General features: G+C 39.0%; 1 protein-coding gene across 1 annotated transcript; it reads right to left on the bottom strand.

The window, feature by feature from the left end:
- Window positions 1-1,785: 1,785 nt before the first annotated feature.
- On the bottom strand, window positions 1,786-20,382 carry arrb2b (arrestin, beta 2b). The gene is made up of 14 exons (XM_084712231.1): window positions 20,251-20,382; window positions 11,810-11,840; window positions 11,639-11,699; window positions 10,567-10,611; window positions 10,255-10,451; window positions 9,784-9,911; window positions 8,631-8,766; window positions 8,470-8,554; window positions 8,261-8,333; window positions 6,249-6,386; window positions 6,056-6,139; window positions 5,164-5,240; window positions 4,926-4,980; window positions 1,786-2,298 (listed from the first exon to the last, which is right to left on the bottom strand). Exons 1-14 carry the CDS (start codon window positions 20,271-20,273, stop codon window positions 2,208-2,210), a joined length of 1,224 nt encoding a protein of 407 aa, XP_084568357.1. The 5' UTR covers window positions 20,274-20,382; the 3' UTR covers window positions 1,786-2,207.
- Between the last annotated feature and the right edge of the window lie 7,535 nt (window positions 20,383-27,917).

Raw genomic sequence — 27,917 nt, 5'->3', positions numbered from 1 at the left:
TAATATCCTCTCTTACTATATAAGTCATTTATAAATCTCAGGTTTGATTACAATGATATATAGCTGTTGTAGCTTACACTTGCGTAGCTCAATTTACATCTCTATGGAAAAATGCATTTATCATGTTTTAAAATCAGCCAGGTTCATAGGTACAAAAACATAAGCATGTTTAGAGACACTAACAACAGCTGACACCCTGTAAGATGATGTATCTTGTTTGTTGGAACTGACGTCTCAAATAAGACCAAGACCAAAGGATATTAATGAAGACGTCCAGTGAAGTCATGGTGGACTGTCTCACTGGACAACTTAAATGTTAAATGATGATACATACACATGTGATTTACCGCACTCTGGCCCTACACCTTGTCCCAGTTCCATACTACAGAAGGTTTAGAGAAAAAACAATTATAGCCCAGTGATAAATTGGCAGGCTGATGCGAGCTCATCACAGATACATCATTGATGGTTTTGTATATCAGCCAAGAAAATAATAAGAAATGAAATGCCAGACATGTTGGAGGTAATGCAAACTTGCCATTATTTTATTTTAACCAAATTTAAAGGATCCTCGTCAAAAATGTTAAAAAAGTAATATCATCTGATATATCTTTACCAGATTTTTTTTAACACTCAAATATAGGTAGCACCTTCAAATATCATGTATTGGACATTTTCTCATGCTCTAGTCTAGACAGCTGACTCTGGACCAAAGCAGTGGACCCACTAACATTGTTGTGCCAAGTACTTTTTATAAAGAATGTATGACTGAGTTGGACCTTTTTACAATACCCATTAACACCACACTTGAAAAAATAAAAATGAAATGGTTTTAGTCTGCAAGGAAGCATTTATGTCTAAACTTGATTTTCCAGTGAGAACAAACTGCATGTTCAAAATATTAAATTATGAGTTCTGACTTTAAAGACATTATTCTGGGTTTAACACTCAGAATTCTGACTTTATTCTCAAAATTCTTACTTCATTCACAAAATTTAGAAGATTCTGACTTTATTCTCAGAACTGTGACAAAATTTCAACTGTATTCTCAATTTTGACAAGATTCTGACCTTATTGTCAAAATTCTGAAGATTTTGACTTTATTCTCAGAATACTGACAAAGTTCTGACAAAATTTTCACAAAATTCTAAAAAATCTGACTTTATTCTTGTAATTCTTACAAAATTCTTACTTTATTCTCAAAATTGAGAAGATTCTGACTTTATTTTAAGAATTCTGACACAATTTTGACTTTGTTCTCAGAATTCAGAAGATTCTGACTTTATTCTCAAAGTTGTGTTTATGCTGAAAATTCTGACAAATTTCTGACTTTATTCTCAGAATACTGACAAAATTCAGACAAAATTTTCACAAAATTCTCAAAATCTTGACTTCATTCAGAAAATTCAGACCTTATTATCAGAATTCTGACAAAATTCTAACTTAATTCTGAGACTTTTGACAAAATTCTGACCTTTCTCTCAAAATTCAGAAGATTCTGACTTAATTCTCAGAATTCAGTGTAAATATGTTTATCATGTGTGGCACTTTTCAGTGTCTTCTGGTTTCACCTTGTTTACAGTTTTGGACCTGGAGAAACACTGTAACTAACCCAATTACTGAATATAATTAGTCTTTTGTGTAGGTCCACTAAAGAAGAGCTGATCTCATTCTGAAAGGCCGAAACTAGAATCAAACAACTCGGCTTGGCTGTTCGACAGACATTTAAGATCAGTATGTAGGATAAACATCTATTAGCAAAAGTACAAAAACTAACTAAAAAAATAAAATATTTCCTGTTTATTCATTTTTCTCCACCCTCCAGCTTGTTCTGCTCAGATATAAAAATGTTTCATTATAAAGAGGTTAAGAATAAATCAGAAGGGAGCAGTGAAAGTTAGAGGTTCCTGTGTTATTGCTCTGATACCTGAAGAAAAGAACTGACCTGTCATCAATATAAAAATATCATTTTTATTGCCCTGCTAGAAGTATAAATCCTGAATCACAGCAGCATGTAGAATACTGATATCAGCAGAATGAAAACTCAGAGTTAGGCAGCATGTCCTCCAAAAACATCGGACTGTGACCTCACTTAGATCAACTCAAAAATGGTACAAATAAAAGCATGTGTTGAGACTCAGGAGTCTGTGTTTACAGGTCTGGCTGTCTGCTCTTTGTGGGTTCTGAGTTGGAAGGAGGAGGCGGAGCTAACAAAAGGGTTCGTCCTCATCCTGCATCCCTGTTAACCGCAGGCGAGCGAAGTCTTCAAACACTAAGTCATCAAGCTGAGAGGAAGTGCTGAAAAGAGAAAGAATGTCGTCACCTACCTGCATAAAAATACAACATGACACAACAACAACATAAAATACAATGAAATGAAAGTAAACAGGTTTCAGTAAAGATGCAATGAGTGTTCATGTTGACAACAACACGTCTAAACTAACCTGACACACCAGATGGTTTGTTACACAGAACCATGTCGAAGTCGAAGTGGTTTCCAAAAAACCACTTGGCAGATGATTGGATGAACCATCTGTCTATCACATCTAATAGAGGCTAACCTTGACCAATTAGATCAAACTGTTGCCAAAGTCAATCAGGAGAAGAGTGCAAAAACAGCACCGTGCTTTCAGTTCTGATATAATTGATGCTAGCACAGTATCTATGCTAACCTCATCAGGAGCCGCCATTGTCTGTTTGAGACTAGTCGCTTCCATGGATGCTTCTCGCTGTTGGCACACCTAAAACCACACCCATAGTTACAAGTAGTCCTTCTGAGGACGCTGATTGGCTGCGTTTGTTTACTTCAAATACACAATATCCCTGTAGTAAGTAGATATGAGTGTAAACATAGATGCCATCTAAGGAGGGTGCATTGGGTTTTACACCAACCTCAAAGTTCAAGATAGTGGTGTAACAACCCCCGAATCCTGAGGCAAAGCAGGAAAAAAGCAGCTGCATAATTCCCATGGACTGATCAATTTCATTGGAGTTTAAAGGACCGCTAATAAATATAATACCATAGCAATATTATTATTATTAGTTTAATTTATGTGATGAGTTGTAGTGTGTGGCCGAGCACACTGCACACTTTAATTAATTTGTTAACAAGTACAAAGCATTGTGAATTCAAACAGTTATGACCGTTGATGCAGTTAGTACTGCAACTTGTGACTGTACCATTTAAATTAGATTCACATGACACGATGTCTGTCACCAGCTCTGCCTGGAAATACTTGAAAAGATTAAACAATGAGGACGCAAGGTGTGCGCTGTGCTCGAACGAGGGATAAGCTTCAAGACCTCTGGATTCAAACTTTATCCAAAACACTTCTGAGCGGCTGAGATGGCAGCGTATGATGGATTTACCTCCAAAAGTTAGGTACGGCAAAATGCGCCCTTCAGTACAGACAGTCAGCCAAAGGTTCCTGAAGAACCCATCAAAAATCTCATTGCACGATTGAGCACTTTTTCAGAGTTTTGTTTTTTAATTTTGAGTGATTGTCAAATTTATTAGGCCAACTGTTTCTAACATAGCAGTGCGCACGGTGCAGCCTGCTGCTGGAGCCTCTGAACACGAACACAATATGGAATCTGTCTCAGCTCAATAGAATAGAACAAGTTTTTGTTAGTTTATAATATGAATAACTGTAAAATATCACTTCCATGAGGCTGCTCAGTCAGACAGTCATAGATCACTTGGCGTTTCTTCCTTGGAGCTGTGACAAAGGTCAAGCAGCATGTGTAGTTTATATTATGTTAATGAATAATGAAATGGCATTTCTCTGCCTCAATTGTTATTAATACTACCAGATAAAAGACACCCAATGTTTAACCCAAGTCTGCACCCTTGAGTGTAATTATGCATGAGAACACAATTTTTACCATGTTATCACCAACAGGATGGGCATCTGTTTATTAATACTACAGAATAATAACATGTTTTCCCTGCGAGACAAAATCAATGGAACTCATTGATCAGACATCCAGTGGGAGCAGGCGGGAGTGGACACATGTATTGCAGGAGTGGGTGGGAATGGTCAGAATTCCTTCAGGAGTGGGATTAAGAAAACAGTCCCACACTGGGGTCTAGGTCAATGGTAAACTTCACTGAGACATCATCATGTTCTTGTCTTGCCATTATTCAACACCATAACTCAGGAGCAAAAACTGACGTGAGCCCATGAAATATGTGAGAAATACGGCCCGACCCGACCCAAACCCATTGGGTTCTATCAGGTCCCATTAGGTTCAGGCACAGATCTCAAGCTTGAGTAAGAATATACAAAACTCAGACACTGTTCTCGTTACAATACCAAAACTACTCTCTTTACAATATTAATAATGCAGTAGAAGAAAAGAAAAAGAAAAAAAAGACAGAGAAAAAAAAATTAGTTAATCCTTAAGTACAAGTGGATGTTTGTGCCAAGTGTTCCTGAGATATGGCCTTCATGAGTATGGGATGGACTTTAGGTTGCAGTAACCTTAACCTTTGACTCCTGGCCACCAAAATATAATCCATTTATCTGTGCATTCAAGTGGACATTTGTGCCAAGTTTAAAGAAATTTCACTTGAGGCGTTCCTGAGATATCACCTTCACAAGAATGCGACAGGCGGGCAGATAGATACAAGGGAGACAACCTGTAAACATAATGCCTCCTGCCACAGCTGTTGCTGGTGCTCAGGCATAAAAATAGCATCACCTGCTTCTATTTGCAGCTCTCCAATTCAGCACCACGTGACTCCTCTCTAATCCAAACACTGTCATTAAATTATGTTACGAAATGATCAGAGGAGTCAAATCACATCCAGCAACTGGAGTCTGGGAGTGAAAAATGTGGGGAAGAACTGTGGATGTGGATGACTCTGTAAGGATGAAATATCTTTTTTTTTTTTTTTTTTTTTTTTACACAAACACACTTACTTTGTGTCAAACTTGATGAGGTTTGTATCCACAGCAGCATCAGCCTGTGGGGCAACTAGAAATGAGAAGCAGAAAGTAATCAAATTACACTCTAATCCTCCCAGCTCACACAGCTCCATTGTTAACTGTGATGATGTGTGTGTGTGTGTGTGTGTGTGTGTGTGTGTGTGTGTGTGTGTGTGTGTGTGTGTGTGTGTGTGCGTGTGTGTGCGTGTGTGTGTGTGTGTGTGTGTCCTACCTGGTTGTGGTTGAGTGCTGGGCTGGTCTGCAGGTTTGGGATGCATCAGGACAAAAGGAAGTTCCACTGCTACATCCCTACACACACATACACACACACACACTCTTAGACCTGTTTATTGGCTTTATTAAAACTTAATTTATAGGTCCAGTGTATCAGATTTAGGGAGATCTATTGGCAGAATATGGCAAGAATGGAGTATAATATAAATAAAATAAATGTAAATATAAAATATAAAATCAAATAAAAGCACACTCATGTTTTCATTAGTGTACAATCATATAAAAATAAGAATCTTTGTGTTTGTGTCAAAGTTTTGCATCACCATGTTTCTACAGTAGCTCAGAACAGACAAACAGTCTCTGCTACATGCAACAGACTCCAGCCTGCAGTGTAGTTCATACACTTCTGTCCATTCTACCTGCTGCGATCACGCTTTGTTTTAATCAGCTGCTAATGTGAGCGCTGTTATCTCTCCCAGGAGTGAAAGATGCTCACGTTCATTAATTGCAAACTGATTCAGTAATTTCACTGTTCACCAAAAAAAATAGCACAAATGCTGCTCATTTAGCACCTGCATGCACAACACAGAACACTTCGCATATCTAAATACAGAAAACAGGAAAGGAAAAAGCTGACAGAGGTTCAATTGGGTACTAAGACTGTTCAAAGGGGCAGGACTGAGAAAGGGTCAAATCAAATGTCCAATGGCTAAATCATGTCTATACATGTGAACAGAACCATAGACGAACACAGCTTTATTAAAAGAATCTGTGTTTTTTGTACACAGAGTTTTAGTGATAAACCTACAGAGTTTATGCAGCTGCAGCATTTATTGTTTTTTTTTTTAATATCCTTACATATCCAAAAGCCACCTGGTGTGTTCACCTACCCTCCAAGAGACACCACCAGTTTGACTTTGACTCTGTAAGAAACCAGGATGCCCATCATCTCCTTGTTGGTCCCTTCTTTTATTCTGCAACACGCACAGGACACATGAAAACAGATATAAAGGTTTATCAGTATACATCTCCATGAATTTGTATTTCCTTTTCTATCAGATGTATGTGTGTATCTGTGTGTACATGGTGCTGGAGGCCAGATTGGTGTCTTCATGCTTTAGCTTTCCATCCAGGGCCAGGCCCCTCTTTTCCCTGTTGGTGCCCAGGGTAGGGGTCAGAGTGTAGACGTGGCAGGAGGTGGAACTGGGAGAAACCTGATCACTGAGGTTTAAGGAGGGTGGTAAAGGTCAGAGAGAGAGGAGTGAAATGGTAAAGTTAGAGAGTGATCCATCACTTTTTTCTGTTGCTACATAATGAATCCCGGAGTCATAAATACAAAATGAGACTTTAAATACTGCTTGCCTCACCCTCCCCTTCCAAGTGTGTAGGAGAAACTACAGTGGCTGGGAAACACACAAAAATGTAGAGCCAGTGTTTGATATGTCTGTTCAAAGATTCTTATTATCATGTGATTATACATTAGTGAAAGCATACTTTTGAACATTATATTCCATGTCTGATATATTCTGACAATAGATCCTCCCAAAATTTACACAAATTTTATTGTCATATATACAAATATGGAAGGTAGACTGTACAGTTAGATTCAGTCTCTGCGTATAACCCATCCTAGGATCAGGAGCAGTAGGCAGCAGTACCTGGATACCAACTCCAGTTCTAAGCCACTGCCTTGGTCCATACATACCATACATGTTTATGATTGTGGGGGAAACCCATGAAAGTACAGGGAGAACATGCAAACTTGAGGCGACAGTGCTAATAACTGAGCCACTGTACTGTTATTAATATACATTCTAAAGACACCTAAAATTGATCCCTGTGGAACCCCTTTGTTAATATTGAGAAGTGCTAAGGGTGCCAATATTAAGGATGGGTATCAATTCAGATTTCTCAAATCGATTTGATTGGATTCACAAGATCCCAAGTCGATCTGATTCAATATAGATATTGATTCTGTTAGGGATATTTCAGTTACAATACCAATTTTACCAGAATACTGTATGAAAGACATTCTCAGAGAACTAATGCTGTAATTTCTACAAGGAACCCTCAAACCTGGGACATTATTAAAAATATTAATGTATACATTAAAAATTGCCACCAAAGTAGTTACATTGATAGCGTTTCTCTTTCTGTTCTCTGATTAACTTAGGAGGCAAGTTGGACTTTTCTGATTAATTTAGCATTCTGTTAACACACCAGTCATAATTTTGTTTTAATGAAAACTCAACTCCAGATATTTGCTCCTGTTGTTCTTCACCACTGTCATGGGAGAAGGAACTAAAAGAAGTGACAGGCGAACCAGCTTTAACAATGATGTGTCTCCTTTTTAACTCTTTCCCCACCATTGATGAGATATCTTGTCAATTGCTGTTTCCACTGCAAAGCTGTAGGGGCCGCTGTAAACGATCATCTGACAAAAAATCATCAGTCGAAGAAGAAGGGAACAACTGGAATTGAGCAGCAGCAGAGGAAGATGGTGCTGTCTAGCATGAAAACACTGGTGCTCAGCTGCAACTAGATCTGTCCTTTGTTTTGATATATTCCCTGTTAACATATTCATATAACTGAATATTCTGTGGGTGTTGAAAAATCTGTGAGTTTTGTCGGGGAATCCTGCAGGACACAGGATTGGGAGTCAATTCTCACCACTGAAAAAAAAAAATTAGCAGGAGCAGGAATTATACCAACTATAGGTTTGGTATACTCTTCCGGGATTGGGACAGGACAGGAGTATTTCTGTGGGAGTGGGACGGGACAGGAGTGAAAATCCACTCCTGTGTCATGCTCTACTGTGCGGTGGATCTAATTTATGCCTGTGAAGAGTGGTTCATGTGGATTTAAAAAGTAACTTCTTGGGTGAGCCTACATTTGCATATAAGCAAAGAAACTTTAAAGTGTTAAATATGAGGGGGGGTTTTGGTGTGGTAGTGGGTGGTAGAATGAGAATGTCTTACTCCCAAAATTTTTACAGATCTTCATGGTTCCCACCCCTCAGAAACAGCTTGAAGAGAATAAACAATCAAATGAAGCATGTGTGAAAAGGAAGATAACAGTATAGAAGAGGAACTCACTCTACTTCAACCTGGGCAACTGGACACTTGTACTGAGCCGTGGAAAACAGACAGATATCAGCATACTGACGAACTGAGAGGGAAAGAGAAGGGAGGACAAAGACTTCAGTACTTCCTTTAGCTTTCGTCTGTCTTCAAAGTCAGTTCTGAGTCTAATCTGTTGCTCTAAGTGGTGCTTTCGGTTGTTGTGTAGGGGCAAGTGGTGTTACCAGATACTTTCACCCTCTTGACAGTCTTGGTGGAGTTGTTGGTGACCTGGACGTTGACACTGATGGGCTCGCCATGGTAGTACAGCTAGAAAGAGACAGAGACTCGTCAGTATGTGCATCCCAGTCATCAAATATCACATAAAAATGTGTGAGCGTGTTACCTCTTTATCCAGCGAGGCCTCCAGGTGTAGAGATCTGTCGGACATCAGGAAGGAGCGACTGGTCTCCACCATCGGCTGTGGACCTGGCTTCTCTGGGGCATACTGAACCTTCCTGATCACCAGGTGGACAGAATTCCTGCACACACAGCAGGTTCATATACATGTACATGTATGGTGGTAACATGTCTATACCCTACACAAGCCAACAGGACAGTTAGCAGTGACAGGGACAGCAGTACAGAGAGAACTGGGCATTCCAAACTGGTTAGCTATTAGCTGGTTTCAAAGAATATGTCTAGTCTCTAGTGTTTCCCAGAGAACCACATTGTATATATCTCTACAGGGCTTTTCACACTGCATATTCTTAGCCCAGGGCCGAGAGTTAACCCTGGGATAACTTAGTTCCTTTTCACACACATATTGGTAAGCCAAGGTTATGTTTAGCACAGGGCTATATAATCACACTGCATTTCTAGTAGCCCTGGGTCACTAGTCTGTTGGTGTAGCAGCTTATGTGAACATATTGTTCCGTGACTACTCCTTTGTTATAGCCCTATCTCACACCGGTACTTTTTAGGCCTGGATTTAGATGATTTTCAGGGGATAACCCCACAAACTTAGGGCTTACCCTGCTCCTCAACAGGGCCAGCAAGCCCTAGGCTAAAGTTGGGGTTAGCCCACTTGTTACACAGACATTGTTAACCCAGGCTTAAGCTAAGCCCAGGGCTATATAATTCACACCGCCCTTCTTCTAGCTCTGGGTTAAAGCCTGTGTACACCCACACAAGTGTTTTGCATTAACCTGGCTGATTATCTTGTTCTTTTAATGTTTTGGACCTATTTTGCAGTAGTTGCTCTAAGCCCAGGGTTTAGTTGATCTTCAGAGGCTAACCCTGCTCCAGAACAGGGCCAGCTAGCCCTGGGCTAAAGTCAGCGTTAGCCCACTTTGGAATGTGCCAGGATTGTGACAATGTGAAAGCTCTTTAAGTCTCAGCTCCCTTAGCCTAAGGCTAACTACTCTCTTAACTTGGGTCTAAATCCAGTGAGAAAAACTCTTGTGAAAGCTTTCATAACCTGGGGCTAAGTGAAGTATGAAAAGCTCTCTAGAGGTGTTGGTTTTAGTTGTAGTCTCTGGTGTCTGAATGTGTCAAACCTATGGTGGATCTTCTCCTCCACAGTTTTGGCACAGAATGCTTGAAGCTCATAGTCCACGCCACACGCCTTCCCAGTGTCCTCTGGGCCTGGCTGGAGGGTCACTGAGCAAGGCAGGTTCTGGGGGATCTAACACACCCAAACACATGAACAAAATTAAACATGGCAGCCATAGTGATTAGTCATACAGAACACTATAGCTCAAGTTCAGGTTCTTCATTGTCATACGCACAACTATTAGAGTGAAACAGTCGTTGGCAATGAAATTCTTAATCCAGTGGTGCACTGAGTAAAAAATGTGTCTACAGACAAATACTGTGTGGTATGATGGTATGTTCCTTTCTTTTCTGTCATCTGTACAAACTCTGACAACATTATGTCTTCCTGAAGAAGTCTAATTGCCTGTACCATCACTTTACAGCAGAGTTATTGGTGGTCCTGAGGGATGAAGGACTGGGTATGGTGGTCTTACAGTGAAGTTGAAAGGGTAGGCATGCTGCCCCAGCTTCTTCAGCAGCCTCTCCTGCAGGTGGCTAAGAGGCTTCTTTTCCTCCTGCAGAGGAGGGTAGACCTGGACCGTGTGGACGTACAGATCTTTCCGGAAGGAGAGGCCCAGGACATCCAGGTCTTCCCGACCGTAACGAAATGCACAAGTCAGAGTTACAAACACTGAGGATGGAAGAAGACACTGATTAGAGAGATGGTCAATTGGTCTTTCAATTATCAAATTAGGCAGGTTGGTGCTTTGTCTGCTTAATTTGTGTCTATCTGAAACTTTTCTCACCTTTTCGATCTTTCAGATACTCTGGGTCTACAAGGAGCACTCCGTCTAGAGAATAAACACACAGACATGCGGTCTTTTAATAATGTGTCTATTTCATGTACCCTAATTCAGAAGCTGCATTTCCAAAGTCATCATAAAGAGTCAACAAACAGTCAAGAAATACAGCTTTCTTTTGCCCAAATTTCGACACAACCTTTGTGTCCTTTGCATCCCATAAACTGGTGCCTACCACAGGGTGACCCGATGTCCCTCTTTATAGGACTCCACACATTTTGCTTGGCTTCAAAAGTCAAACTCCTGCAGGACAGGCACTTTTCTAAAAACAACTGTTTAATCAATGGATGTAAAGCAAACAGGGAGGACAGTCATCATGGAACTGTGCAAGTGCAGGTTAACCTGTCGCCATGTTTACTACCCCAAAATGCAACTGGAAATGTTTGTGAGTTGCCACAAAGAGACAAAAGCTATCCAGATTTAGACAGAATTGATCTAAACTACCATGAAGAAAAGCAAATGCAGCTACAACAAAAACTGTGAAAACATTTATCTATTGTCTATTGTGTGCTACTGAATCAACCAGAGCCCTCTCAGCATTGTTAATGTGCCCCACATTGTCCCACATGATCACACTCTTTGTCCCACATTTGGTTTATTGGGATCTGGTAACCCTTGCCCACCAGTGTGCTGCAGTGAAATGTCACAGCTGGTAACATAAACTCTGAATAATGAAAGTTCTTGTTTGCCTTTGCTCGAAGCATACACTTACAGTGCCATGTCATCAGAAGATAGAATGCCTTAGTGCCTTTCCCTTTGGCTGTCTGCGTAACTCAAGTAAGACTTCCTGGATTTTATCTTTTTATACTTGCCTCACGAAAGAGCACCTGTTGGACGAGCCATCCCAAGTCGTGCAGTGCTTCCTTGTCCCATTAAGAACTATTGAAACTCATTTGAGGGCATCTTACTGGCGGTATACCTTGACATTTCTGATTCTCTCAGATAAAAAGACTCTCTCAAACATGTGTGTGTGTGTGTGTGTGTGTGTGTGTGTGTGTGTGTGTGTGTTTAGACTCACCCACTGGATCGACATGTTTTAGGTGATCAACAAAGTCTCGCTTCCCAAGATAAACTGTGAGCTGTGGAAAAAATGAGAGAAAGAAGAAGGGAGTGATCATGATGATCCATAACAGGAGGGAGAGGAAGAAACAATGATATGAATCCCTTCTCACACACACTCATATCCTACCTTGCAGTTTGGACTGGACTTTTTAAAGACTCTGTAGAAAGAGGGAGAAAGCATGGCTCATTAACATAAGTAACATTTACTTATGTCATATTAAGGGACATTACATTGACTTACATTCATTTCGTAGATTTACTGTAACCCAAACCCTGTTTATTTGTTCTTAAACCCAACATTTATAGCACTTTAACAAGCAGCAGGACCACTCATTTTTAATTATTTATGAATTATTCTCTTTATTTGCTATCATATTGCATGACTTCGCACAAAGCACTTTCACATTTGCCCAGAGATAATTAATATTCTCATTTTTTCTTTTTTCTTTTTCTTTTAAAAGGGAGCCTGTCCACCTAGAGGTGAAGGCCCATCCAAACCAAATCAATTTTAATAAAATTATTCTGGGTGTATGTTTTATGACAGACTTTCTTTTGTAAATATTTTCCTATTTTACTCATTTGTTTTTACAATCTGCAGTGCAGTGTTTTATTTTATTCATAATTAAGCACTTATTGAATCACTCTTACTAATCAATGTGTCTTATGATGAATTTTTAATATTTTAGCACTTACATTTAACTGTTTTGGACAAGAATATATATGCACATTTATGTAACAGATATTTATTATTTATTCTTAAAATTTTATTAATCTTTCTACATCTCCCCTTTCTTTTTATTTATTCAGGTTGCAATTTTAACTTCATTCAGTATTATTAATGAATCGACCTGCAGGAGAGCCACTGGGAGCTCAACATTGTAATAAACGACTGTTCCCTCCTCTTTACCAGCTGAGCTATCATATCAGTCTCTCTTTTTTAACCCTTTTTATTTTCTTACTTTAAAAGGATAGTTCACCCAAAAATGGAAATTCAGTCATTATCTACTCCCCCTCATGCTGATTGAAGATTGGGTTTAGTTGTTTAGTCGACAAAACACTGCTGGAGTTTCACAGGAAAGCAGTGTTGCTGAATATCCAAATCAATGGAAGTCAACAGTGGCCAGTTTTCACATATAAAAATAAAAAAACAGAAAAAAACAACAGAAAAAAAAATTAAAATGCCTCCATACTGCTCGTATGGTGTAACTCTACTAAAGCCTCAACATGCCAAACTGACTTGAAAAATGTCATTTACATCATGTTTTCAGTCTAAATCTTCAATGTAGATCCTTAACGTGGAACCATGTTCTCATTAATCCTATGACAGCTCAGCTGATAAAGGGGTGGTCATTAATTAAAATGTCGCGTTCACATGCACACTGTCTGAACTGGGTGTATGTGTTGTGTCTGGCTTCAGGAGACTTGGATTAAACCAGACGAGCAGTGTGGAGACATTTTATGTTTTTTCCAGTTGTTTTTCCATTTAAAAACTGGTCACCATTCACTTCCATTATTTGGGACATTGTGCAATGCTGTTGTCCTCCTTCAAAACTAAAACTGACCTTCAATCAACATGAGGGTAAGTAGATAGTGACTAAATTTTCATTAAGAAAATAAAAAGGGTTAAAAAGAGAGACTGATATGATAACCCAGCTGATAAAGGGCAGGGAACGGTCATTAAAATGCAATGTTCACGTACACACTGTCTGAAATGGGTGTGCATGGTGTGACGGTGTGTGCACGCAAGTGAACGGCATGTCGGGGCTTTAGGAGACCTGGATTACACCAGATGAGGAGTATGGGGGGTTTCTGGGGTGTTTTTCTTTTTTCTTTTTTTTTTTGATAGTTTTTTTACGTTTGAAAACTGGTCACCATTCGCTTCCACTGTTTGGTGTCATGGTTTTGGATTTTTGCATTTGCATTTTCTGTTTTATTTTGTAGGCTTGGTTCTTCCTCGTGTGTCTTTGTTGTTTTTACTTCCTGTCTTTGTCTTCCCTTGTTTTCCCACCCTTTTAATTGTCATGTGTTTCACCTGTTTTCCCACCTGTGTCTCATTAGTTAAGTCTTTTTAGTCCCTGTGTGTCTCTGTGTCTTTGTCAGTTCGTCTGTGTATGCTTCCACATCAGCCAGCCCTTGTGTCTTCCCCCCCAAGTTTTCTCCCATGTTCTTTTCCCCCAGGACTGTTTTTTGAATTTGCCTTTTTGTGGATTCCGTTCTGTTTGGCGTTTGGATTTTACCTCCCTACATTCAGTGTAAGTCTTTGTTTCTTTGTTCGTTGTTTTACTTTATTAAACCTTTTTTGAGCTGGAAGCCTCCCGTTGTCTGCATTTGGGTCCTCCTTTTGTTGAACTATTACAGTTTGGGAGATTCTTCAACACTGTTTTCCAGTGAAACTCCAGCAGTGTTTTGTGGACTACAAAATGAAATCTGACTTTCAATCGGCATGAGGGTGAGTAGATAATCCCTGAATTTTCATTTTTGGATGAACTATCCCTTTAAATTATCTATGAAGGTCTTAACCAAGTTCAATGAAAATTTTAAAGTATTTTCAATACCTTCCAGGTCCTCTTGTGTCTGTGCCCCCATAGCACCTTTTAAAAGTTCTGTGCTCTTAACCAAACCTAACCCTAAACACTGACCGGGGACACGGTGTGTGTCCCTAATTGCATCAGTCGTCCCAAGTTAACTGGTCTTGAGTCTGACATGTGCCACCAAAAATAGCTTAGGTCATAGGCACCACCCCCAGCACCCTCCCACACACACACTCACACACAGTGCAGCAATAAACCAATCCTTGAGACTGGTGTAAACAAAAAGCAAGCAGTTACAGAGAAGCACAACGGCTCACAGCGCAATGACCCTCAGTACAGGAAGGTCGTCATAAACTACAGCTAAAAGTCAATGACATGTTCTCTCATCTGTCTCTGTATGTGTGACAGAACAGAGCAGTGTGTGTGTGACCTGTCTGTGACCGTGTGTGCCTGCTTAGATTACAATACACAGCATGGAGCAGTTCTAATCCTGAGAGAGACGTCAATCAGTACTATGAAAAACTGCAACAGTGTTTCACAAAGAACAATAGCATTAAAGCAGGGAGAATGTTTCAGAGAAATACTCAAGAAACTATTTCCAACTCATTTAAAGGAAATCCCCACCCTCTGATTGTCTTAAAGTTAGTTATCATCAGTGTTGAAAAGCAATTCAACATTCTTTACTAGACAATTTGTTAAAAACATCATTTAAAAAGACAAGAAGGAGGAACAGAAGTAAATTAAAATATCATCATTGAGCCAGCACATGTGAAATCGATTATTATGAAATTGATTGGCGTAACTTCCCATAAGAAAAGAGGTAGTGGGGAGTGATGATAAGTGGCCCATTGCAGAATGTCAACTCAGCGCATTTTCACACTAGGTGCGATTGATTCGTGTTGTGCCGGAGTACGATGAGGGTTGAGGGATGCCTTTGCTGCTGCTCTTTTGGTCTGGTTGCTTTCACAACCGTTGCATGAGACCGTGCTCCAGACTTTCTTTTCAAACAGACTCAGGCACAGATCAACACGGAACGCAGTGTTCACACTTATCAAACAAACTGGACTTTGGGGTCAAGCGTGTTTCGATCTGTGCACAGGTACCTGGTGTGAAAGCCCCCTCAGAGCCTACAGGTTGATGCTCAGATGGGGTGGGGGGGCTTTTGAAATACTATAAAGCAGCAGTGGTGGTGCAGTTATACATATATCTGCAACAGTACAGTCAGTGTTTGAGTTGTTTTGCAAAATGTTGCTTTTGCATGTAGGAACGTGTACACATTAAACAGAGGAGGCCCGGGAATCAAAACCTACAAAATGTTATTTTTATTTTACTCAGATAATTACCAATCAGTAAAGGAGTAGTCACTATCTCATACATGGGATTTGACCCAATGCCCACATGCAGTAGCTTCAAGGCCCACCATGTGGCGTGGCCCACTCTTTAGGAATCTCTGAACTCATTACAAGTACTGTACTGAGTTTTCTGATGGACAGATAGCTCTAACTGTTGCTAAATGTACAACAAAGCTAGCCATGCAGCTAGCAGTCCTGTCTGCTCACCATGTTATAAGAGCTGCATATTTGAGACACGGACATTGGAGGGATATCTGTATATTCACTCTTAGCAAGTGAATAAACATAATTCTCCATAATGTTAAACTGCTTTAACAGCGTGACTTCCTCCAGGGGATCTAATTGGACAATACTTTGATGCCATAGAGAGAAGATTCAGCCCTCATCTACCAGTGCTAAGCATTCATATGCTTAGCACTGGGCTATGAAGTAACCTTGAGATAATTTAGCCCTTTTTCACACGGACATTGTTAACCCAGGGTTAAGCTAAGATCAGGGTTATATGATTCACACTGCCCTTCTTCTAGCTCCGGATTAAAGCCTCTTTGCGTTAACCTGGCTGATTATCTTCTTCTTCTGATCTTTTAGCCCTTTTACACACTGGCTACTTTTAATCCTGGATTTAGTCATTTTTTCAGAGGATAAGCCCACAAACTCAGGGCTATCCCTGCTCTGGAGCAGGCTTAAGTTGCAGTTAGCCCACTTTGGAACATACCAGGATTGTGCCAGTGTGAAAGCTGTTTTAGCCCTGGCTAAACACCTCTCTTAGCCCGAGGCTAACTGCTCTCTTAACACGGGGCTAAAAGCAGTTGTGAAAAGCCCTTATTTAGTTCTTTAAGTCCACACAAAGTTCACAAATGAGTGTGAACAATGCAACTTACATCACAGCTACACACTGTTAAAACCTAGGAGTTAAAGTCTGTACATTTTGTCTACTATCAGAGCAGTTTTATTCTTATATTTATTATTGCACTAAAATTAGTCCAACAAGTCAAAGTTCCATTCAGGTCAAATGACTTGTCTTGTTTAGTTAGATCTTATCAAATTGTGTTCCACTCAGATAACTCACCACAGGAGATAGAGGGTTGGTTTTGTGGTGTTCGGGAATCTTCCACCAAACACTTACAGCTTAATGAAGTACAACTAATTACAACCTCCATGAGTTAGTCAACAGGGAGAGCCACTGTTCCTGATCCAGGTACAACTGAGACTACAAGTCAGCATGAAGCAGCGCAGAGAGAAAAGAGCAGTGAGTCTCCACTGAAGCTAAACAGGAAGTGGGTGCAGTGTACTCCAGGAAATGTGGCCAGTGTATTGCAGTAATGTGCATATCAGGAATTATTATTGTCACCATTGTGATTAATCAGACAACTCTTGGAGCCTGTGTGTATAACTATAACAATATAACTGTTGAAATAGTACCGGTCTGAACCAGAGCTGCTGTACCCAGTTTATGCACAGCGTTGCAGTTTTAACATTAGCATGTCCCTGTGCAGGAATGTGCTGCCTTTTACATTCTGAGGAAAGAAAACAGGGCAGAAGAACGAATGCACATCCTGATTATCAACAAAAATGTCCTTTGCTTCCTTGACACAGGACATGTGAAGCCCTTCCTGTCAACCCCTTACCCTAAAGGCAAAAAAACACCTCTAATAATAATAAAAAACCTCTTAGAAAAAAAACTCCCTTAACAGAGTATGAAGGTACTGAGGTCAGGATGTAACACACAATTCTAATTATTTCACTTTAATACATTTAATGCAAACTGCAAGGAAAGCACATAAAGAATAAGGCTTGCCTCATATCTCCTGATAATGTGATGATGTCTTACATGCTAACAGCCAATCATTTCGCAACTGTTGTTCAGTTGCATGTGACACACCAGAAACGACATGGACTGGTAAAATGAGTGTGGAGTAGGGTTGGACCGATCATTAATCATGATGGCTGACTGAGCCCTCTACCATCGTAACATCATAGTTTAAAAGACTTGTGTGTTTGAGGAAGAGTTTCCGCTCAGAGTTGCAATCGAGTTGTTGCCTAAGTTCCGTTTTTGACAAGAGGCAGGGAAAATGCTGCTGTTCACTGCGTCTCCATGTTGTCTTCATTAATTTTTTTACTTTTATTTTTTTACAGGCATGTGGTGCAGTGACAACAATATGGAAGCCCATTTCTGCCAAACAAGAAATACCCCCCCCCCCCCCATGGTAAGTCATATATTTCTGAGATAAAAAGTCGAAATTCTGACTTTTTATCTCATAATTTTGACATTTTATCTCATACATTTCAACTTTTTTGTCTCAATTATTACAATTTTTCTCATAATTATGACTTTTTATCTCATAATTTTGACTTTTTTGTCTCATAATTATGACTTACCATGGGGATATTTTTTTGTTTAGTGGTGTAAACATGCTTCCATACAAAGACCCTTTCAGACCCAGCAATGATACCATCATCCATCACAGTGTTTTCCTGTGGACACGGTGATAATTTGGTAGATCACCTAACTTTAGTGCAGACAGTGAGGAAACTGGTCATAAAAAAGGACAGGTCAGCTCACCAGCATGGCAGTTTTTGGGGGTTGTTTTGTTAAGTATATTAAAAGAGCAATATGTAGGATTTTGTGACAACTTGCAGTGAGCTTACAGCTTGCAAACACCTCGCCTCACTCTCCCTTTCCAAGTGTGTAAAAGAACCTATGGTGACCACGCAATTCCTGCAAAAACACTGCTGTAGAAACATGGCAGCCTCCATGCCTCCTCTGATTATAAAGGGCTCATTCTAAGGCAGGGGTTCTCAGAGTACCACCTATGGGTTAGTGGAGGGCCACAGAAACATTTTGTGCAGCCACTGAATGAAATGCATGTATTATATTTTAATTAGCAGATGACTTAGCAGTTTATTGTGCAAGTGAGATGCAAGCCACCACAGGAAAAACAGTGAGGATGAGGAGAAAAGGGGGTTTCAGAAAAAAATGGTTCAACTGTTTGCCAGACAAGTCCATCAAGTAGGAAAAAACCTGGTAAATTGCCCTCTAGGGTGCCCTTCCAGTAGATAAAGTGTGAACAGTGCCCTCTATGCTTGCCCTCTCAGTGGATAAAACCTGGTGAAGTGCCCTCCAGGGTGCCCATCAGGTAGATCAAACCTGGTAAAGTGGCCTCTAGGGTGTCCTTCCGGTGGATAAAGCATGAAAAAGTACATTCTAGAGTGCCCATCAAGTGGACAAAATGTAAAAAACAATGCTTTAGGGTCCCCTTCCAATGGAGAAAATACGATGTAGTGTCATAGAGGCCCCAGATGCTACAAAACTATTAGACCTCTATGTACCTTTAAATGGTTAAATAATTAATTGTTCCTTGTGTGTTTTTATGACAGAGGTGTAGTCACTGCTGTACTTGAAGTCACATAAACAAATTTGATCTAAAAAAGAGATTGAAACTGTTTAACCACAAGTCCATCTCGACTTTCTGCGTCTTCATATGCAACCACATGCAGCTGGTGACCTTTTTATTTTTATTTCTATTTTTTTTTTCACCCCTGCCCCCCAGACAGCCTGAATCCACCAATGGTAATTTATACGTTTCTTGTTATAATAAGTTTATAAGTTTGTCATTGTAACGTGAAAATATCTTATTATAACATGACAAAAAACTGTAATAACAATAAACTTTACGTTTTTCTAATGTGGCAGCAATACGCTCCCATAATACTGCACCATTTCTCCAGGAAGGAATATTTTCCTATGTCTAATCAGGCTTGGGGAGTAATGGATTACATGTAACAGGATTACGCAATCTGGATATTTTTGAGTTGTGGACAAAACAAGACACTTGAGGCCGTCATCTTGATCTTTGATCAACATTTTTCACCATTGGACCAAACAACTAATCAATTAATTGAAAAAGTAATCAACCGATTATTTAATCATGACAATAATCATCATCTGTAGCCCTAAAAACAATATATTAGGCTGAACAATTTCTCCATATTTTATGTTGAGGTAATCCAAAAGTAACTCAAAGTAAGTCACGTTACATTATCTTAATATTGTGATGCTTGGATTACATTACCAGCTGCATGCTTTAACAGGTAATTAGTAACTGCATAAGAATACATTTTCAAAGTAATTCTCCTATGTCTGCTTACAGGGCGCAATAATTTGAGGAAGGGGGGAGAGATCTGTTGGCTTAAATATAAGATCTAAAGTAAGAAGCGTTTTTACTGAGAGAGTCAAACTGCAGCTTGTGTGTCTCTGCCAGTGTTCCAGCCCGACACGTCTCGTTGTGTCTCCATGAGGAAGTTACGCAGCTGCTTCTTTCCTAAATGTTTACATTGAGTCAGTTTGACGCTGCACAGCTGGATTTACAGCTGGACGACACCTTCAGCTGACGTCCACACTTCACTTACATGTTACTATCACTCCATATTTATTTGAGATAGACTTAAAACTTTCAGTCCTCCGAAATCCTCTGAGCAGAGTCATGTGAGTCAGGCTGATCTAGAGTCAGTTTAAGATCAAAACCAGAAGCTTTGTTCAACTGGCTTCTTTGCATTTAAGACACTTTGAGCGATAAACAGTCCGGGGTTAAAGGACAGTTCCCCTTTTCTGCTCGCGGAGTTAACGGAACGTGTCTCCCTCCTCTGACAGCGCGCATGATGAAGCAGCTGGATGATTGTCCTACCTGGTCCCTGTTTTGTCCCCCATCTCCTCGCACCTCTGTGTGGACAGTGTCTGTAGTGTAGCTGCTGGTCTGTTGTGTGTCCGTGCTGAAGCTGCTGCTGCTGCTGCTGTCAGCTATTTGGGCTCATTCAGCCCGTTTCCGCAGTTCAGGGACAAAAACCACGCCTCTGTAATATGCTGGACACCACGATCACCCAAACAATTTTAAAGGGATAGTTCACCCAAAAATGAACATTTCAGTCACTATCTACTCATCCTCATGCAGACTGAGGGTCGGGTTTCGTTTTTTAATCTGCAAAACACTGCTGGAGTTTCACAGGAAAACAGTGTTGCAGAATCTCCTAAACAATGGAAGTGAATGGTGACCAGTTTTCAAATGGAAAAAACTACAGAATAAAAACATTTAATGCCTCCATACTGCTTGTCTGACACAATCCAAGTCTCCTAAAGTGCCAACATGCTGTTTGCTCACGTCACGACACACACTGACGGTGTGCATGTGCACATGAAATGGCTCTAAGGGATCTAGGCTAAAAACTTTGTGTAAATAACATTTATAGTCAACTTAGCATGTTGGGTCTTCAATCGACATGAGGGTGAGTAGATAATGACTGAACATTTCTGGGTGAACTATCCCTTTAACCCTCATCCTCTCAACACGTGACTGCAGCTCCCAGGGGCCCCAAGAAACTGTTGTAAGAAACAACCACCATAGCAAAATGTTCACTAATTTATTCTCAAAACACTATTCATTATGTAATAATTGAGGCTCAGGTTTATTTACTTTCCTGTCGAGTTTCACAGGAAAACAGCGTTGCAGAATTATGCAATTAATGTCCTAAGAATAATAAAAACAGTATTATTCATCCATTGCTGAGAATACTGACAAACCATGTCCTAAGTCATTTATACTCTGTGACAGAAAACACCCTTGTCCCAGACTCACTTAAAAAAGTAATTACGCCAAATTCTTGACTTTATGTATTTTAATTACATGTAATTTTTCCATGTAATTTTATTAGATAAGTTTATTGTAAAGAATTGCTTTTAATACAATGTTTCATGTTTGGTCAGTGTGATTAAATAAAGTTAATGCAAACTTTTACATAACCTGTGTGACGCACAGCCTCCTTATGTGATCTGGTAAATAAAGTTTACTTGATATGTTTACATTCAGTTTGTACTAAGCATATTCACATTATTTACATTGTTTGTTTGTTTGTTTGTTTTTTGGATAAATAACCTTTGATTTAGTATATTTTAGTTACATTTTACCTTAACGTATTGTTTTTTGTTTATTAAAGCCAAGAATTGTTTTGAGGACAAGAATTCACAACTTCAAATAATTTCAAAATGTGTTAAAAGTCTTCAAAATCTTATAATTTATATAATAATTTCTACTCATAACATTAAGTAGAAAATGGGTTATTATAATCATACTTGCTTTTTTTAAATTGCCCTTTTAAAGTTGTGTGCCAGATTTCCATCAACTCCGTCAGACTTTTACAAAAACATGATTTATTCAGGCATCAAAAGGGTTAGCTATACCGTAAGGACCCCTGTCTCACTTCCTGGTTTAAAAAAAAGGCGGGAATACTGCTCAAACACTGGTAAACTTTCTATTTTGTTTGACACATTCATTAAATAATATTCCTATCAGATGTGTCTCAACCATAACATGTCAACTCTGTAGCTCTTTTAAAATCAAAGCTAAATAACAATAATGGTTTAAAAATGTGTATTTTGATTAGCATTAAGAGAACTCTGAGACACTTTAAAAAATAAAATGGCTGCTCACTACAACTATGCTGTGAAATGAAAAAAATGTAGTATTCTGTCAGCTCTGTAAGATATCAACTACATGTCAGATGCAGCTTCAGAAGGACTGACAGACAAAAATACGTCATCATTAGTTATTCAGGAGGCTAGATTGCCACCCATTGACCTGCATTCTAAAAGTCTTGTGCCACCTGCTAACAAACCTTCTTTGTCAGCACTGAGATTGTTGAACACTTGAACCACACAGCTGTATCCACCTCTAACTTCTGTACTTCACATAGAAAGTGCAGTTCTCTGTCTGAATTTACCATTGACTCTCACTCAAAACTTCTCCATATCACTGACGCTGCTTCAAAAACTCACAACCACTTTGATTTCCAGCCCCAACCCACTGTTTCCCATTGACACCTGCTCAAAACATAATCCCCCTGTTGACTCTCAGCGTGCATCTGAGCCACCCGTTGACTCTCACTCAAAAACGTCTTGCAGAGACTTTCAGCTCCCTGCACACCATCACATCATGTCTTCCCCAGAATCTGTTTAGAACCAGTGGAACTGGTCCCCCACTGACGTCCATTCAGAGTCTCAGTTGCCCATTGATGAACACTCATCCAACCACATAGAAAAACATTTTTTATTGAGTTTGTTTTTAAGATAAATTGTGTCTTTCTGGTCTGGTCACACCAGATAATGTCAGATTTTCCATCCAACAGAGTTGATGTCTTACTAAAAAGTAAATCACTTGGATGTTGGCACAATAAAAGGTTTAACAGCCAAGAGTTTGATCTTTTAAAATAGATTTTCTGGCATAACTGAAGAGTGAAAACCAAACATCCCTCAAAATGTGTTTCGAGAATGAGTGTATTATTTCAGACAAGTTTCTACCCTCCTGATACTGTGTGATACTTGAAATTATGATCCATGGCAAACATGAGCTCAATTTCATCTATTACTACTGCAGAGGGGGAACTGGGTCTCCCACAACCCTAATACACGGGTAATTTTAAAAACCATTATTTCAAATAGAAACACAAAACAATGGGCCTTCTTCACCAACTGTTCCAATTTCTTCTTAAAATCCACTTATGCAGAATTTAAGAACACTTGAGAGCACACTTACACACACTTGTGTGCTGACATACTTGTGCAAAATAATTTCTAATAGCATTTTCTTCAATTCCACAGTTGTTTAATATTATAGGATTTAAATTACAAAGGTTTTTTTTTTTTTTATAATTTACATATTTATTATATAAAATACTTTAGCCTACAGTTTACAGTTAATATCAAGAAAGAAACATGTCACAAATTAAACAGATTTCAATGTATATCTTAATTTTTTAATATGTATTCATATTTGTAAGTGTCTCTGAGATGTGTTGAGACTGTGTGTGTGTGTGTGTGTGTGTGTGTGTGTGTGTGTGTGTGTGTGTGTGTGTGTGTCTGTTTGTCTAGACAGAATCTGAGATCAGATGTGGGGCAGTTAAATGAGACCTGAGATAAATAAATGATAAAAATAGAACCACTGTGGTGACCTTTTTGGTGTTTTAAATTGTGCAATGTCCGGTCTATACAATAAAAGCAAACTAAGAACTGAAGTAACATTGAAGAACTCTTCACTAAAATAATCACCTGCTTTTAGGTTTTACACATGTTCACATGTCAGCAGGTTTCACAGCTTTTAGATAAAATGTACCTCCAAATTCATCATTCATTCTGAAAAATGAAAAAAAACTTCCTCATTCTGAGATGACTGAGGAGATAAAACCAGTGACTCCGCTCCACCATCTTTAGATTTTTGTTCTTGATTTCTCTCTCAGCTTATCTCTGCACACACTCCTGCAGTCTCATGTCCTTATATGGTCATCAGTGGGGCGTTAACTCCTGCTAATTAAGCTGGCACTAATGAGGACAGTGACATTCATGACTCTAAGAACACAGATGTGAACACTTCTGCGGTTTAAGAACACATTGGTGAATCTGGGTTAGACTTTATTTAGGGTTCTTAAGAACAAATTTAAGAGAACTTAGAAAAGAAATTGGTGAATGAGGCCCAATAATTAGGGACAAACTGATGGACAAATCATGGAAAATTGGAGTGATACAATAAAGCACCTGTGAGATATGATAAGAAGTAAACACCTGGGGTCTGTGGATATTCTAGTCCATTGCTCTAGTCACTCTAGTCCACATGGATGGCAGGACCCAATGTTTCCCAGCAGAACATTACCCAAAGTATCACACTGCCTCTGCCAGCCTTCTTCCCATAGTGCAGCCTGGTGCTGTGTGTTCCCCAGGTAAGCGACACACACGCACCCAACCATCCACGTGATGTAAAAGAAAATTGATTCATCAGGCCACCTTCTTCCATTGCTCTGTGGTCCAGTTCAGATGCTCACGTGTCCATTGTTGGTGTTTTCGGCGGTGCACAGGGGTCAGCATGGACACTCTGACTGGTCTGCAGCTATGCAGCTCCATACACAACAAACTGTGATGCACTGTGTATTCTGACACCTTTCTATCAGAACCAGCATGAACTTCTTCAGCAGTTTGAGCAACAGTAGCTCGTCTGTTGGATTGGACCACACAGGGCAGCCTTCATTCCCCATGTGCATCAGTGAGCCTTGGCCGCCCATGACCCTGTCACCAGTTCACCACTGTTCCTTCCTTGAACCACTTTTGATAGATACTGACCACTGCAGACCAGGAACACCCCACAAGAGCTGCAGTTTTGGAGATGCTCTGACCCAGTCGTCTAGCCATCACAGTTTGGTCCTTGTCAAACTCACTCAAATCCTTACGTTTGTCCATTTTTCTGCTTCTAACACATCAACTTTGAGGACAAAATGTTCACTTCCTGCCTGATATATCCCACCCACTAACAGGAGCCATGATGAAGAGATAATCAGTGTTCTTCACTTCACCTCTCACTGGTCATAATGTTATGCCTGATCGGTGTAAGTTTACTCTATTGGGCTGTTAAAAGACAAAAATTTAGAAAAGAGACATTTAGATATTTGGTAACCACTGCTGGTAGGATTAAAGTTAATACACCTGCAAATCAGAATGTATACTACTACTACTACTACTGTACTACTGTTAGCAGCAGTTAAAGATGAACAGTGGTCTCGATTCATCTGAATACCCTTTAGTTAAAGTACCAATATCACAATGTAAAAGTACTCCAGTAAAAGTAAAAGTCCAGCATTTAAGCAAAAGTGCTAAAGTATCATCAGCTTCGTGTCATAGTGGCTGTGCAGTGAAATGTCCCCTATGACTTGTATTTTCCTGTATAACCTCAAAGATTGTTAGAGCATCAATGTGCATTTTACTGTTGCAACTACTTGAATTTAAATTACTTTATATACAGTGATATTTCTCACAGGGAGTCTCCAGAGTGTCATTAAATAAATCAGAGTTCTGATCCACAAACCTCTATTAATGCTTTTAACTTTTCTACAATCTTTGGTTTCCTTTTATCACCATCTCAGAAGATTTTATTGGTCTTGTAGAGTTGTATGCAGACACAGGTGGAATGAGTCCAAGGGCCAGTCTACTGAGACAGGTTGTTCTTCCTGTGGTGCTCTGTGGTGCATCTCAGTGGAATGAGTCCTGCTCAATGTCCTCCCGTACTTGACCAGCACGTCATGGGAGTGGGCGGAAAAACCTTGTCCAAGAGGAGACGTAACTTTGGCAGCACTGCCGTCCAGTAAGTGAGTCCAGTTCCACTCCCACAATGTCACTGACCTTGTGGATCAGTTTGTTCGATTTGCTCTCTCTAATGTGAAACATGACCCAGAGCCCAGCATAGATCACTGTTTTTTTCCCCTTTCATGTTTGTTAGGATCACAAAGCCAAGAAGCACTGGTACAAAATTCAGTGTTTAAAGTCCTATCTGAAAAGTAACTACAAAACTACAAAACAAATGTGCAGTGCAGTAAAAAGTACAATGCAAGTTGGAAAAATAGCTCCAGTTTATATCACTGAAAGACAATTATCTGATGACTTTAGAAACCCAGAAGCTTCTGACCATCTGGATAAAAAAAAAATAAAATAAAAACACAACTTGGGAAATGAGATTGACCCTGTACATTTGATACAAAATTATAACAAAATATAATACAAAAAAGTTACATGTAGCCCCAAAAGCCACTTAACTTCCAGGTCCCATAATGTCATGGTAAATAGGTGGTAATTACTGACGAGTATATTTGAAATTTCTTAGAAATTATCCACAAATATCATTAAGTATGTGATAATTACCAAGTACTATTTTCATGTAGTTGAAATTAAAAAGCAACTCATTTGAGATTTCTCTGAATTTACCCACAGATTACCACCAAAGTATGTGATATTTATCAAGTGTCATTTTCATGCAAGTATGCTTAATAGCTGGTAATTTATTAATTTCTTTTAATACATTGCCAAGAAAATAATGCAAAGTTAATTGATCAGCCATGCAAATGCTTTATTTCCAAGTTTGCTGTTTATGTTAAGTTTTTAATGTTCTATTTCCCAATAAGCAGTTGACGATCACATTTGATTTCACATACTTTCTATGAAATTTGGTGGTATGAAAATGGTACCTGCTAATTATTACATACTTAACAATTAAATCTGGGGTAATTTGGGGGTAATTTCTAAGAAATTTCAAATATATTACTTGGTAATTACCACCTTTTTACCATGAAATTATGGGACCTGGAAATTGAAGTGTTTCCAGTATTATTATTGCAAAAATGACCACTTGTTCACAGAAACCACAAAAATAAAATACCCCACTATTTATGGAATGCACAAGGATTGGCAGCTTTAGTTCTCTATACTTTATTATAGTCAGTCAATAGAGAAGCAATGGTAAATAAAGTAATAGTAATTAAATAATAAGATTAATTCCTTTCCCTTTATGGCCCAGACTTTTGTGTTGGTTCAATAGTTAATGACATGTAATGTAGTTGAACTACCAGCAAGATATTGCAAAACATATGTTGCAAAACTGGTAGTTTAATGACATTTAGTTCACTAGTCCCCAACAGTGCAGAGCATTATTCCAAGCAGAGTTTTCTTTAACATTTAGGTTACTGACTGGAGGGAATCTTTGATTGCAGGACATGATTGAAGCTTCGTATTTCTTATGTGTGTCATACTACTGAAAAAAAGAAGAGGGTCATTAAAAAAAGTAAAATAAATAAATGAAGGAAATATTTTTTATTTTGCATTTTGAGAATAAAGACAAAATGTTGAGAATAAAGTAGAAATGTCAAGAATAAAGTGGGAAAAAAAGTTGACATGATGAGAATAAAATCAAAATATTGAAATGAAGTTGAAATGTGGAGAGTAAAGTAGGAAAAAGATAAAATGTCAAGAATAAAACTGAAATAACATTCAAACTAAAATGATAACATCAGTAGGATTTGTCTGAGCTGTTCATAAATGCATCAGGATGCCAGATACCAATATTTTGGATTGGTGAAACCTCCCAAGCACAGCAACACAATAAAGCCAGCACTACACACTTCTAATGGGACTTAAATGATGATTGATGATTATTTTTCTTGGAAACTGTTGCAGATTAGACCTTTAACTCTCAAAATGAAAAATAATAATAATAAAAAAATCTGTCTCTGATACTCCATTGCACTAAAGTCTCTTAGTATAACAGCTATTTCTCAGTTGAAATGAAATGTCAAGAGTAAGGTAGAAATGTCAAAAACAAAGTTGAAATGTTGAGAATAAAGTCAAAATGACAAAAACAAAACTGAAATAAAGTTGAAATGCCAAGAATTATGTCAAGGTGTCAACAGCAAAGTTAAAATAAAATTGAATTGTCAAGAATAAAGTCAAAATGTCTAGAATAAAGTCACAATGATGAAAACATGGTTTAAATAC

This window comes from Lutjanus erythropterus, chromosome 23 (assembly GCF_056507025.1).
Source record: "Lutjanus erythropterus isolate fLutEry1 chromosome 23, fLutEry1.hap2, whole genome shotgun sequence".
In the NCBI taxonomy this organism is placed as follows: Eukaryota; Metazoa; Chordata; class Actinopteri; order Lutjaniformes; family Lutjanidae; genus Lutjanus; species Lutjanus erythropterus.
This window is presented reverse-complemented; position numbering and strand designations above follow the sequence as displayed.